At 41.4% G+C, this 13,662-nt stretch overlaps 1 protein-coding gene across 1 annotated transcript; it reads right to left on the reverse strand.

Annotated features, from left to right (window-relative positions):
* Positions 1-1,161: 1,161 nt before the first annotated feature.
* LOC137259774 (cell adhesion molecule 4-like) lies at positions 1,162-10,765 on the reverse strand. Its single transcript, XM_067797422.1, has 12 exons — positions 10,723-10,765; positions 9,828-10,181; positions 8,742-9,041; positions 7,519-7,785; positions 6,154-6,284; positions 5,461-5,537; positions 4,015-4,070; positions 3,646-3,667; positions 3,242-3,297; positions 2,255-2,371; positions 1,643-1,658; positions 1,162-1,357 (listed from the first exon to the last, which is right to left on the reverse strand). Exons 1-12 carry the CDS (start codon positions 10,763-10,765, stop codon positions 1,162-1,164), a joined length of 1,635 nt encoding a protein of 544 aa, XP_067653523.1.
* Between the last annotated feature and the right edge of the window lie 2,897 nt (positions 10,766-13,662).

Here is a 13,662-nt window from a genome sequence, read left to right on the forward strand (position 1 = left end):
TTTCCGAGAGTCAAGCAAGGTCTAATGCTATTGTGACCGAGGTATTAGCATTTTGACGTCATAACAATAGAACACTTTGACGTCATACGTACGCCATCACGTGATGTTATTACACAATGTGTAATAACTTTCTAAAATTATCTAACAGTGATATCTACAACGGATGAGTAATAAAGTATTGATCGGCGTGGTGAGAAAGCATATGAGTTAAATCTTTCTGATAAAACAGGTTAAGGCTATATTGATTGAAAAATTGTGTTTTCACATTATCGCTGTTGATGAAATATAACATAAGTTTCATGAAACGAAAATAAAAGGTTACAGCTTTATTAATTGAATAAAGAATGTTTATGCTAAATCAGTGTTGTTCATATACTTTGATATACATCAGTTAAGCTCAAAGATCGATACCAGTACAATCCTCTGTTAAAAATGGCATCGTGGAAAACATTTCCTGTTGTTGGGTGATTAGTAAATGAAGTACTCTTGTTTTGGCAGCTGAAACGTTAGCTTGTTGAGATGTTAAACTGTATAGGCTGTGTTGAAAAGTGGAGACACGTGCAGATGTGGAACTGTACCTTCAGTTTGGGTTTCACCTGGTACTGTGGTCCTCTGTTGAGGAAGATGAAGGATGGAAAGACGTGCAGATGTGGAACTGTACCGTCAGTTTAGGTTTCACCTGGTACTGTGGTCCTCTGTTGAGGAAGATGAAGGATGGAAAGACGTGTAGATGTGGAACTGTACCGTCAGTTTAGGTTTCACCTGGTACTGTGGTCCTCTGTTGAGGAAGATGAAGGATGGAAAGACGGGTAGATGTGGAACTGTACCGTCAGTTTAGGTTTCACCTGGTACTGTGGTCCTCTGTTGAGGAAGATGAAGGATGGAAAGACGGGTAGATGTGGAACTGTACCGTCAGTTTAGGTTTCACCTGGTACCGAGGTCCTCTGTTGAGGAAGATGAAGGATGGAAAGACGGGTAGATGTGGAACTGTACCGTCAGTTTTGTTTTCACCTGGTACTGTGGTCCTCTGTTGAGGAAGATGAAGGATGGAAAGACGGGTAGATGTGGAACTGTACCGTCAGTTTAGGTTTCACCTGGTACCGAGGTCCTCTGTTGAGGAAGATGAAGGATGGAAAGACGTGTAGATGTGGAACTGTACCGTCAGTTTAGGTTTCTCCTGGTACCGAGGTCATTTGTTGAGGAAGATGAAGGATGGAGAGACGTGTAGGTGTGGAACTGATCCCGCAGGAGTCGTTCGTAATCGTATAGGGGTAACACAGCGTTGTTGGAAGCACGAGGTACATCACTGAAGTCACGGGATAATCTCTCTGCCATCACAGTGAGATATTCACCAAATCTGTAATCACAACATTACACTTATGTTACACTTGCCCACTTCAACTATGGTCATAGATTTCCAACACTTTTTTAGCAAATTGTGCATCAGTTACATAGATACATTTGCTACTTTCTCTGTCATTTCCACAGGTAATCGATGCCGGCGTTTATCTAAGATTTCTAAAGGTACGTTGACTAAATGGTCTTTGACACAGAAGACAGCAACCGTTCATATGAAGATTTGTTCACTAGTTATTACGATGACTGACTCCAGCACTTAAGATAAAAACATGAAAACGTGTACCTGTTGTCCTGGTTCTCTGCAAGTAAAACAAAAGACTTGTACATTTCTAAACGGATCGATTCATCCAACACTGAGTAACAGTAAAGAATTAGTCGCTCTCAGACTAGTCCATCAACATGACCAAAACCAGAACACTATAAATATGGCTATACTCATATGGGGAATCGAACCTGCGTCTGTGGCGTGAACACCTTTTCCACTGGCCTACCAACCACTCCATTACTGAATAAAAGAATCAAAACAACTTCACAAACTAAAATGAGAACAAAATATTGCAGCACGTCAAGGTAAACCACGGATATGCCCGTATACTGTTCGACGCTGCATTCAACAATATCCCAGCTAGACTACGCTTGTCTGATACATGCCAGACTTGCCGAGAACACCCAGTGGTTGATATAAAGAGCGTCGATATACGCAACTGGGATACGTCGGAAAAACATGCATAATCAACCAGTGTTTCTCACATGTTGCAACATTGGTTGCTAAAGACAAGTTCTGACCAGGCCCTCACGTTGGGGTAATTTTTTGTTGGTTGTGGTGTGTTGGGGATTGGAGGGGTGGGGGTTGAAAGTTACATTGCATGCAAAAATATTCGTGCATTCGTTGTACCTTTCGCGTTCTTGCAGACAAGAACAGTGACTGCTGCCACCACAACTGCCACAACAGTCAGCATAATGGAGTAGATAGCTACGATGGGGACGATGTCGTCCACGTTTGCATCACCTTCTGATACAAGACAAAGATGACACATATCTGTATAAAGTATGATAATTCATGTGACAATATAGCGACGTATTTCACCAAGGTGTATTTTCTAGTTCCTGTTAAAGCACTGATTAACTTTATGACATAAATAATGTCAACTGACCAAATAGTATTTTGCTCTACAAGAACTATGACACAATAAAGTAAACAAGCGATGAGTAAGGAAGAATCATTCACCGGGATGACCATAACAGTTCTCCAGACTAGTGGATCCTTTTCCACAATACGACCCATCACCAATATCTGGTAGTGCTTTCTGAACATTGAGAAATGTCATAACTATTCGGACATCTAGAATATCCGACTCTATTTACAATATTATAGCTATTCTATTATGGCTATTTCAGACTAAATAATCGGGGGGGGGGGGGGGGGGGGGGGGGGGGGGGGGTCGGTCTCTTTGGTTGGTTTGAGACACGACAACTGTTCCAGGCTTCAGACACTAGACAGTTCGAGCTATATTTCATCATAAAATGCACGGCGCGGCAGTTCGAGTTTCACAGCCGTTCCACTGTCTGTAATCGAGTATGGATGAGACAATCCAAATACCAACAGCATGACCATCGATCTGCGCAAATGGGAACAAATGATATGTGTCAAACATGTCAGCGAGAACGACGTGCCGATCTTTTTAGTTGCCTCTTACGACAAGCATAGTCGACGTTTATGGCAAGCATGGGTTGCTGAAGACTATCTACCATGGACGTGTAAGAGTCCTTCAGACAGGAGATAATTCGAGCTACGTTTACTCGACATATCAGTACCCTATACGGCAGTTCGAGTTTCACAGTCGTTACACATCATGCTAGTTGTTAACCTTCAGACACCAACCTTCTATTTCCTGGTAGCTCCCATCGTTTTCGTCTTCCCTGTGATACGACACCAGACTGATAAAAGAGAACATTGAACGTGAGCATAATGAGAGGAAATTATTAACCTGTGACACACTCTCAGTTCATATCGCGCTCCAAGTCGTGTACAGTTTTGCCTGGTTGTTTTGTTGTTTCACGCCGCACTCAGCAATATCACAGGTATATGTCGACGGTCTGTAAATAAATGGTTCTGGACCAGATAATCCAGTGTTCAACAGCATAAGCGTCGATCCCGTTCATCAGCTTTTACGACAAGCATGGGTTGATGAAAACCAATTCTAGCCTGGATCTTCACGGGTAATTACACCAATGTGGTGATGAAATATTTATTCACTTTACATGAAGATTAATGAACATACTCACCGATGACGAGCACATCCTCTATCTGTAAGTTTAAAGTGTGTGGGAACAATTATACATAAAAACTTAAAGTATATATTTATTTCTTACACACTGATATTACCATTTTTTCTCCATTTAGAAGTTTAAGAGTTTAAGAGATACTTTACCTCATACGGTACGAGTTTCAGGAAAAGGTCAATCAGTGCTAATAGTTGTCAGAATTTTAAAATGTTGATATACCTTTAGTTTTGGATGTTGACAGCTTACCAAAAGTCCAAGACTGCTTTTCAGACATTCTACATAACACTACCCTTTTAAAAATTCGTATGACCTGTTTAATGTCATCTGAATCAACTGACATGGCGTACTAGAATGACGTCCAGCACCAACCTGCTATCTCCTCGTAGCCTCCGTCTGTGTCTGCGTCACGGGTGTATGTGACACCGCTGGGGGAAGGAAATGTAGAAAGTGGTCGGAATCAAGGATATTTAGAAAAACAATCCGCTTTCCTCAGACACAGAATCTTGCAAAGGACAAAATAGCTGTTACAGTTATATGCATGAATGTGTTCACAAAAAGGATAAGCACGTTCTGCCTTATCGGTAGTTCACGCTCTTCTAACATTTGCCTGAAAGAACGAAATCTTTGTGACAAGAACAGCTCATTAACGATGTGCCATTAATTCTGCTTGGGCTTATGCTCCACATATACTGCTACTGATAAGTGAAATATCGCTAATCAAATCACTGTATTTGTGATTAAGTGTTTCCACAATACCCTTGAAAAATAGCAGCTACTGCAAAATTTTAAGTCAGCTGTTGACACATTTTGCCATACTCACCGATTATATGTGCATCCTCTTCCTAAAACAAATAATTTTGTGTAAATAATGACATATGCACAATGTTAGATGAAAAATATAAGATAAACGATCCACCATTTGCTGGAAAACACCTTTTCACCTTCAAATCGCGTAAAAATGCATAAAACGTGGCGTTTTCACAACACATTGTCAGATCAGTCAACTGTGTACCAAAATCACACCGAAAGTTTGAACTGCACCAAATTGTTGACTTGGGCACAACACGTGATCGAGCACATCTTTGACAACCATGTGTCCCGCCCGAGATCGCCACATCGTCTTCACTCATTTAAGGAACAGGTTCTCACTCATTTAAGGAACAGGTTCAAGTCAGTCTCCAGAAGAGACATTACCATTCATGGAAGAAGAGAAATCGTCCTCCCACAGACGGTACGACAGTGATTACGTCAGCTGGGACTGCGTGCGCATAGGTATCCTATTTACTTGACGAGTCCTGATTTCATCTCAGTCATGCGTATACAAGGATCAGAGTGACGTGGACAACGTAACGCTGATTGTTGAGTTCAGCAGGGTTCGTGGAAGCGTAATGATTTGTAGCGAGATTGGTAGTGATGGCAGGACACATGTGCACGTCTGTCATGGTCGAGTTACAGCTCAAACGAATACGTACTGAGAACAGCAGTTGTTCCTGTTCCCAACATGGCGGCGGATCAACGCCTTCACATTTTGCAGCAGGATTATGCAAGTGACGGCCATACCCGTTACTGACATTGACTGTGAAACTTTTGAGGGCGTTTGGAAATGAGTTTGACCCCCTTCAACGTTATCGTTAATTCACGTTTGCACTAAAGTGAGAATGACTACTTTTGATTTTACGTGTGTTTCAATCTTGTTTGACGACTTCGGTTTCAACTGGGACAAGTTCTTTTCTTCGTTTATCACGGATATTCAACGTTTTATCCCAGTGATGCGTTTCTAAAGTAGTTCAGTATACTTTCACCGCCTTCTCTTACAATCTGTCCTCCCTCTCAAACCCTTCCTTAAAGCCGGTCTCAGATTCCATCTCTCCACGAGAGACTTGGTCTTCTTCCTTGATGAATAGTCACCATCAAGGACACTTTTACATTTAATCAAGATACACCACAGACACGTTACAAATCACACCTAGAGAGAATCAATAATATAAGTAGGACAAAATCATCATTTCCTTGAAAATGTATCACATGTCAGTAGGAAGTGAAATAATTACCAGCTAGCTTTCTACTGAGTATGGGTGGAAATAGACATCAGACGCTACATACCAAAGTATTGTAATATGTTTTGCAGACAAAGAAGAGGCATCAAATCAATACTTATTAGTATTGTTTAACATTTCTGTAGGTGTATATATGTATGTGAGTTGTGGGGTAAAACTGTTTAAAGTACTCTGGTAACTATCTGACGTTCCCTACCCTCTCCCCCACTCTAGTGACGATGCACTCAACACACACACACACGGACATACACACGGACACACACACGGACACACACACGCACGCACGCACGCACGCACGCACACACACACACGCACACAGGCCACACACGCACACACGCTATTACGTGAGATGAGTATCTGTAATGTCTGAACCAAAGTGCCAAGGAAGTGTTTGTGAGAGAGGCCACTTTACGTCCCTCTCGAGTTCTAGTCATTCACTGTCACATCACACCGTTTTACCTCCACGTCTCTGTTTTCTACAAACAACAACCATGACGACGACAGTGATGATCACGATCAGGATGGAGCAGACAGCAGCCACGGGGACGATGGAAACGACACCAGATTCATTAAGCTCACGTGCTGAAACATTTAATATGGACAATATTCAGTTTAGCATTGTATAATCCTGTTTACCTTTCAGAAAAAAATAACGTCCAAGACATGTTGCTTTATTTAAGGTACATGATGTGATTACAAAATACCACAGATATAATTTATATCAGGATTACAAATATAATCTGCGCCCCGAATCTGTGAATTTGAGTGGGTGGGTATGGGTGAGGGGGTGAGCAGGTAAATTGGTGGGTATGGGTGAGTGAGTAAATGAGTGGAGTTTTATATCACTTATAACCCAGAAACATCACCCCTCTTAAGAAGATTTTATTTAGGTTCATGACATGTCAGCTGGGTTGACCCTTCCGATGTTCATCTGAAATAACACTTTCAAACAGCAATACAACCAGTTGCGTTCTCGATGCAACACCCATCGAACCATTTTCACATACGGATCCAATAATAATGGTCAAGTTGCCAGTCAACCAGCCAGTGAGCCAGTCAGTCAGTCAGAGCCAGTCAGTCAGTCAGTCAGTCAGTTATGCGACTTTAGGAACAATACCCCAGTAACATCACTTCACTTCAGGAGACTTTAATAGTCATATTAAATGGGTTGCCCCTGCCATGTTCATCTGAAATAATCTTTCAGTGGTGCACTGCACATTCACAACAACAACAACATCACTGTCTACGTCATGGGGATCAGCTCAACAAGAGACCATGCAACGTCGGAAACATCAGCGTTCTCATTTGTGCAGGCGAAGTTGTAAAGAAACGGAAACATGCGAAAAGTGTCGAATTTTATGTCACATATCAAAAGACAACTAGGATTCCGTGTCATCTGTGCCGCTTGGTTTCTTTTTAAATTTCCGAATTAACAGAAACATTTGGAGAAACATTTTTTGGAGAATCTGACCCTCTTATCAACGTTACGGGCTCCAAGTACAAATAGTCTTGGAGTTCATTTCATATCTGCTAATAATGAAGCTAAATAAAGTTCGCAATAATAACAAAGTAAAGCTAGTAGAGATTGAAATTACCAGTCTTCGATAAATAGTCCATTAAACATTAACATCATGTATTGTGTCATAAAATGGAAACTTAGTCATAAACCCCTGATTATGGTTATCTGTTAGTGGTTGAATCTTTGGGTGCCATTACTGTTGGTGTTCCAGCGGGTGTTCCATAAGGTTAAGGTGAACAGAAAGGCAGACGTCATCCATGTTATGTTATAGATTTCATTATTGAAGTGTTGACTTACAGAAGACCTCCAGTGTCAGGTTCCGTGATGAACTTCCAAGGCTGTTGTTGACGTGACACGTGTACTGTCCAGACACAGACACATCTACAGCTGGTATGTACAACACAGCCTCCCTGTGTCCTGTCATGACCACCTGTCTGGATGTGTCCCACCAGGTTACAGTGCAGGCAGGGTTACAGTCAGCGGAACAGCTCACTGTTACAGGTTTCCCTTCTTCTACCTCCAGCTTGTCCCTTGCTCCTTCAAAGTGTACCTGGTCAGGTCCATCTGTAATGCATGTGAGATGGTCAGTTAACATCGGAAATCTATTTCTGAGATCTAAGCTAAATGTAAACAATAAATACTAGCTGCTTGGTTTGGCCTGTGGGATTCACACTAATCACAAACCTCCATGTCTCGTATCAAGTTGTGTTTTCCTCCCACAATAAGTACAAGCTACGGCTGGGACACCGTTGTGACTCACTCACCCACTGGGTTGCTATGTGTAACTCTTGACAACATATCCGGGTGACCTTACAGTGACGTCATACCACGACCCCGTTCCTCAAAGCGATCTTAGCGCTACGACGATTGTTACTCCCATATTTTAACATAGACGATTGTTACTCTCACACTTTACCATAGACGATTGTTACTTACATACGTTAACATAGACGATTGTTACTCCCATACTTTAACATAGACGATTGTTACTCCCACACTTTACCATAGACGATTGTTACTCGCATACTTTACCATAGACGATTGTTACTCCCATACTTTCACATAGACGATTGCTACTCCCATACTTTACCATAGACGACTGTTACTCCCATACTTTACCATAGACGACTGTTACTCCCATACTTTAACATAGACGATTGTTACTCACATACGTTAACATAGACGATTGTTACTCCCATACTTTCACACAGACGATTGTTACACCCATATTTTAACATAGACGATTGTTACTCACATACGTTAACATAGACGATTGTTACTCCCATACATTACCATAGAAGTACGACAGGTCGCTTTGAGGAACGGGGCCCAGCTGCAGTTTTCTGACACTTTCAACGGATCATTGCCACTAATTCCTATCCGAACGTACACAATATTAATTTCTGTTCTGTTTACACAACTTCAACAAAGACAAGTTGTCACAAAACTGTAACTTAAAAACAGAGTTTCAAGGAGAAGTAATGTTTCTGTTACCTAAAACAAGGTAGGTTCCTACTCACAGAGGACATCCAGTACATGTCCGTCACTCCAGTCAGACACCAGCCCCTCCTCCACAGCCTGGCAGCTGTAGGTGTCTCCCTGGTTCTCTCTGCTGACGTGGGTTATTGCCAGGTCATCTCCACCTGGAGGAGACTCATCACCAGATTCTAGCAGGGCCCCATCCCTCCTCCAGATGTAGGTCATGATCAGTGAGGGGTGGTCCGGAGGTAGACTCCTGGAGGAGGAGAAACATGTGAGGGTGACATTCTCACCTGATACAGGTGAGGCAGGTCTGGTGATGGTAGGTGTGACTGGCTTCTCTGTGTAAAATGTAACAGCTGTGCTGTAACCTTAACACGGGTCTTATTGTACAAGATTTCCCTAACCCCTTTATACTTGTATTTATATGCTATTCATCATTATTATCCATCAAATGTTAAACAGTTAAAGTGTTCACTCGTCACGCCAAAGATCCTCCTTCTCCCTCCCTTCCTCACTCACTCACTCACTCACTCACTCACTCAGTGTTCCACAGTTACAGCAGGGAATACGTGTTGGCTGGATCGTAAAACTCCAAACCGTTTTGTTGATTAAATATGATAATTACCACACAACAACTGGCTGAATCGAGTTAAACGTATTTTCGAGAGACAGGCGTTAAACGATTGTGAGACTGATGGACACGGATACACTTATCCATGTTAACCTGCGATAAAGCTTCTTGTCGGTAAGTATAGAAGAACCAGCATTTCTTTGGAATAGTTGACATACACACCATACACACAATACACACAGGCACACACGCACATTAACACGCAATACACATAAGCACACACAAAATACACACATGCAGTCACACAATACACACACGCACAAACAGTACACATAAGCACACGCACAATACACACATGCACACACACGCGCACGCGCACGCGCACGCGCACGCGCACGCGCACGCGCACGCGCACGCGCACACTAACACACACACATCTGGATCTATGTCGCCATGTACCAGGCCAGTGTCCAATAATGTCCAATGTCCAGTTATTCATTCATGTTGGCGATGCATTACAACAGTCAACCTTTATTCTTCATATACTACTCACGTGCTACAACGAGGACCTGTCTACATCCAGCAATATTTTCTCCATTGCTTCCCTGACAGTAGTAAGTACCAGCGTCCTGTACTGTAACATTGTAGATGGTAAACCTCAACAGTCCGGTCTGTGATGGTGAGTCCTCCCCGGTGTATCTGATCCTGGTCCTGTGACCGGTGTGACTGCTGTTGAGTACCACTACACGGTGTGACTTGGGCTGGACCACTAACAGCCTCTCAACTACCGAACCATTCACCCATACACAATATATGAAGCTGACATTGTCTGGGTTCACGGTCATGGTCACATCTTCCCCAACACGTGTAACAGTGTAAGGGTATCCTGTTGTCATGGAGGCAAGAGCTGTATACGAAATGGTGATTAGAATCAGAACTCAATAACACGTTAGACGTTGCGAAAGATTAAATTGAAATGCAACTTAATAAGAGATTCAATATAGTACCCATGGGTACCACTACATGGGGTGACATTTGCTTGACCAGTAACAGTCTCTCAGCAACCGAACCATTCACCCATACAAAATATAGAAAGCTGACATTGTCGGGGTTCAAGGTTATATTAACATCCTCGCCAACACGTTTAACAGTGTATGGGTATCCAGTTGTCATGGAGACTAGAACTGCACTCAAAACAAATATTACTCATGAAAACAAGGCTAACAGTTGACATATGTATTCAACACAGTATTTAAGCTCGTTCAATATAATACAAGTTCACAGATACATGCCACATATACAGGCACGCAAACGAAATGTAAACCAGAAATTAACGCGTCAAAATATCTAGTTTCGCTCAAAACTATTTTCTTAGACAACACTGGTTACTTATAAAAAGTCATGTAAAGCTCAGTTAATGGGTTTTTATTCAGATGACAGGTACATACCACACACATGTAAGCCCCAAAACAGAATGTGAGTCACAGACATGGCTACTAGCGTGGTAAATTCATACTGACACATCACGCACTTTCACAATTGCTTTCAAGCGTTGAAATATTTAGTTTCGCAGGATAATATTTCCCTAGAAAAAGTGAATAACTTCCCGTTGAATTTTAACATATGTTTACGTGCACGTAACCTTTAATAGTTACTAATTAGCAGTTTACATTCACATCGACAGAAAAGTAACGTTGATGACTGATGACTCACAAATCTGGTTTTGGTGGATAATATTACAGTTATATGGCAGAGGTCTGTATGTAACAGAGTCTGGACCAGACAATCTAGTGATTAATAGCCTGAGCATCAGTCTGCTCAGTCGGGATACCATATATTTATCAACTAAATCAGCGAGTCACCTACTCCCGTTATTCAGACAGATAGTAACACAGTTTACAAATCATCTAACTCTGGTCAAAATATCAGTATACGAAAACTGATCTCAGTTTGAAGATCTTGTGAAGGAATAATGCTGTTTTATGTTATTTTCTGACAAATGTGAAAAATAGAGTTTTCAAAATCAGTTTGTCGACCATCACAGTGTGGATGGTGCAATTCTGTTATTGGTGTATCATCGTTATTCCTATATATGTTGACTTTGAAATGGTTGTAGGATACCAGATATTTACAAAATGTCTGGATCAAATGATGCCTGAACGTAATAATGTTCATTCATTAACAACAACTTGAAACAGAACTTAATCACTTTTATTTGGGTACGTACATACATGGGATACATATATAGTTCACCGAGGGAGGCTTTGTTTGATTCATATCTCCCAATTTTTATAGAAATGTTTTAAAAAACTTCTCATAGATAATCTCTATTTCCTTTGAATAAGTCTCCAAATTCCGGACCCATAGTGCAATCTAGGTGCTAATTGCTTTTCGATGATGATCCAGGCGATTGTATAAGAGAATTCCTTGTTCTTGTTGAAAAGTCTAAATACAACCAAGTAGGCTCAAAACGCCTTTGTGCAAACCAGTCTCGATGAAAATACTATACTATGGTGTTTATAGTATGTCTTTTCCGTTAGCGGTTGAATGAAGAAAACCCGCCTCTCACAATGATGACGCCCCTATGGAACACAACAATACTTGATTTGTTGAGATTCGGTTCCAGATCCGATTTGAAGAAAAGCGATTCCAGAAAGTTCTATTCTCTTGACGCAGCTACAGAATAGAACAATATCGTCTGCATACATTAGCAATAGTAGATCTTGGATGTCTTGTGTAACGAACATTCCAGTATTACACAATTTATTAAGCTCATATGCATGCACATTAATGAAGAGCATAGGACTGAGGATGCATCCTTGTCTCACTTACAGGGAAATGTCGGACGTCTTTTAGCGTTAATTGTTTACTTTAACACTTGCCTTTATAGATGCGTACATGTGCTTTGTAATGATTAACTTTCCATGGTATCCATATTTAATCACTATGTAAAGCAATTTGTTCTGGCAACAATTTGAACAATTTTTTGCAGTCTGAGAATCCATAGTAAAATCGACCCTTTGTCTTTCACGGGTACTTGAAAAGTAAGGCCTGTAACGTGAATATGTGGCTTGCTTGACTTTCATTCATATCAAGCCTTTTCTCACATGTCTATCCAAAAGAGGAGTGAAGATTTTACCCACAATGTTAAACAGAGAGATTCCGCGGTAGTTGCCAGGGTCCAGCTTGTCATATGTTTTATATCGGGAAGAATTAATATAATAATATTCCACTGACTCGGGGTCTTTCTCGTTGGTTGCCTTTTACTACAAGTAAAGCCGTCAGAGACTTTGGTAATTACACGCATTCCATTTCTTCTTGTGAGTCGAAGCGTCAGTATAAGAACCTCTGTTGTGTCAGCAACTTATGGCGACAGTCGAGGCATCTCAGTCGAGGCATTGGGCATACTAACGTAGGACTTCACATTTGAGACGAGTAACTGTTCATCGAACCTCACAGGCGTTAGGCTAGCAAATGATATTATCCTTGTGAAATCCAGATAGCTCAGAAATCCACTCCATCGTAGCACTATTCTCTGCGTTTTCTCTGCAGCCTGTATTTTATTTTCCCAAACCTTCCTGGATCTAGAGGTGAATCTAGAGGTCAGATGATGAAAGTACAGTTTTAGTTCTGTGGTCACAAATGCACCCCATACCATGACGCCTCTTCCCTTAAACGAATGAACCTCCGCTACGTCGAAATACTGCCGTCGTCTCTGAACAGACTGATCCAAACATTCATCTATAAAGAGCACCCAATCACGTCCCTACCACCGACGTACAGTTGCAGACTAAAAGGAGCGCTAAGTTTATTTACCAGCCATACCAAGTCGTCGAAAGACTGTCCGCCCATGGCGTGTCCTAGTGTTCTCGTCCCGGTCGATATCACTATCACGAATCTGTTCTGAGGGTGGATCTTCAGTCAATGTTGTGAATCGTGGTCTTTCCAATCTTATAATTTCAAGTATCTTTCGTAAAATATATGTGTCTATTTTGAAAAGACGTCTTACGTTTTGGACTAACACCTACGATAAACCCGTGGAATTACAGGCCGGATGATCGTGAGAGATGCTCCACAAAATATATTTATTTCCGTGATTCAACGCTATTTTTCAGAGAAAATTGTGCAAGTTTTTTTTATGGTATTTGTAGATTTTTTTTGAAAACGTTTGATCTAGTTAAAAGGACGGTTTTGAGAAGGAGAGGGGCTTCTCCAAAAATGTTTAATGGAGTACAAGCTGGAGAACATTCATGTGTTAAGCCGTGAGTGGACGACAGGGTTGTGTCCTTAGCCCATATCTATTCCGTATCTTTATCAATGAATTAGCACATGAATTGAATCCACATGTAAACCTACTATCCAGTTTCATCCAGGTATGATTGAGCTGT

This window comes from Haliotis asinina, chromosome 1 (genome assembly GCF_037392515.1).
Source record: "Haliotis asinina isolate JCU_RB_2024 chromosome 1, JCU_Hal_asi_v2, whole genome shotgun sequence".
NCBI lineage: Eukaryota > Metazoa > Mollusca > Gastropoda > Lepetellida > Haliotidae > Haliotis > Haliotis asinina.

Coding starts and splice junctions, on each gene's coding strand:
- LOC137259774 (XM_067797422.1), bottom strand. CDS start 10,765: ATGTCTGTGACTCACATTCTGTTTTGGGGCTTACATGTGTGTG. Junction 9,042..9,827: donor ACAGGTCCTCGTTGTAGCAC/GTGAGTAGTATA, acceptor CATTTTACACAG/AGAAGCCAGTCACACCTACC. Junction 2,372..3,241: donor GAGCTACCAGGAAATAGAAG/GTTGGTGTCTGA, acceptor GTCTTGTATCAG/AAGGTGATGCAAACGTGGAC.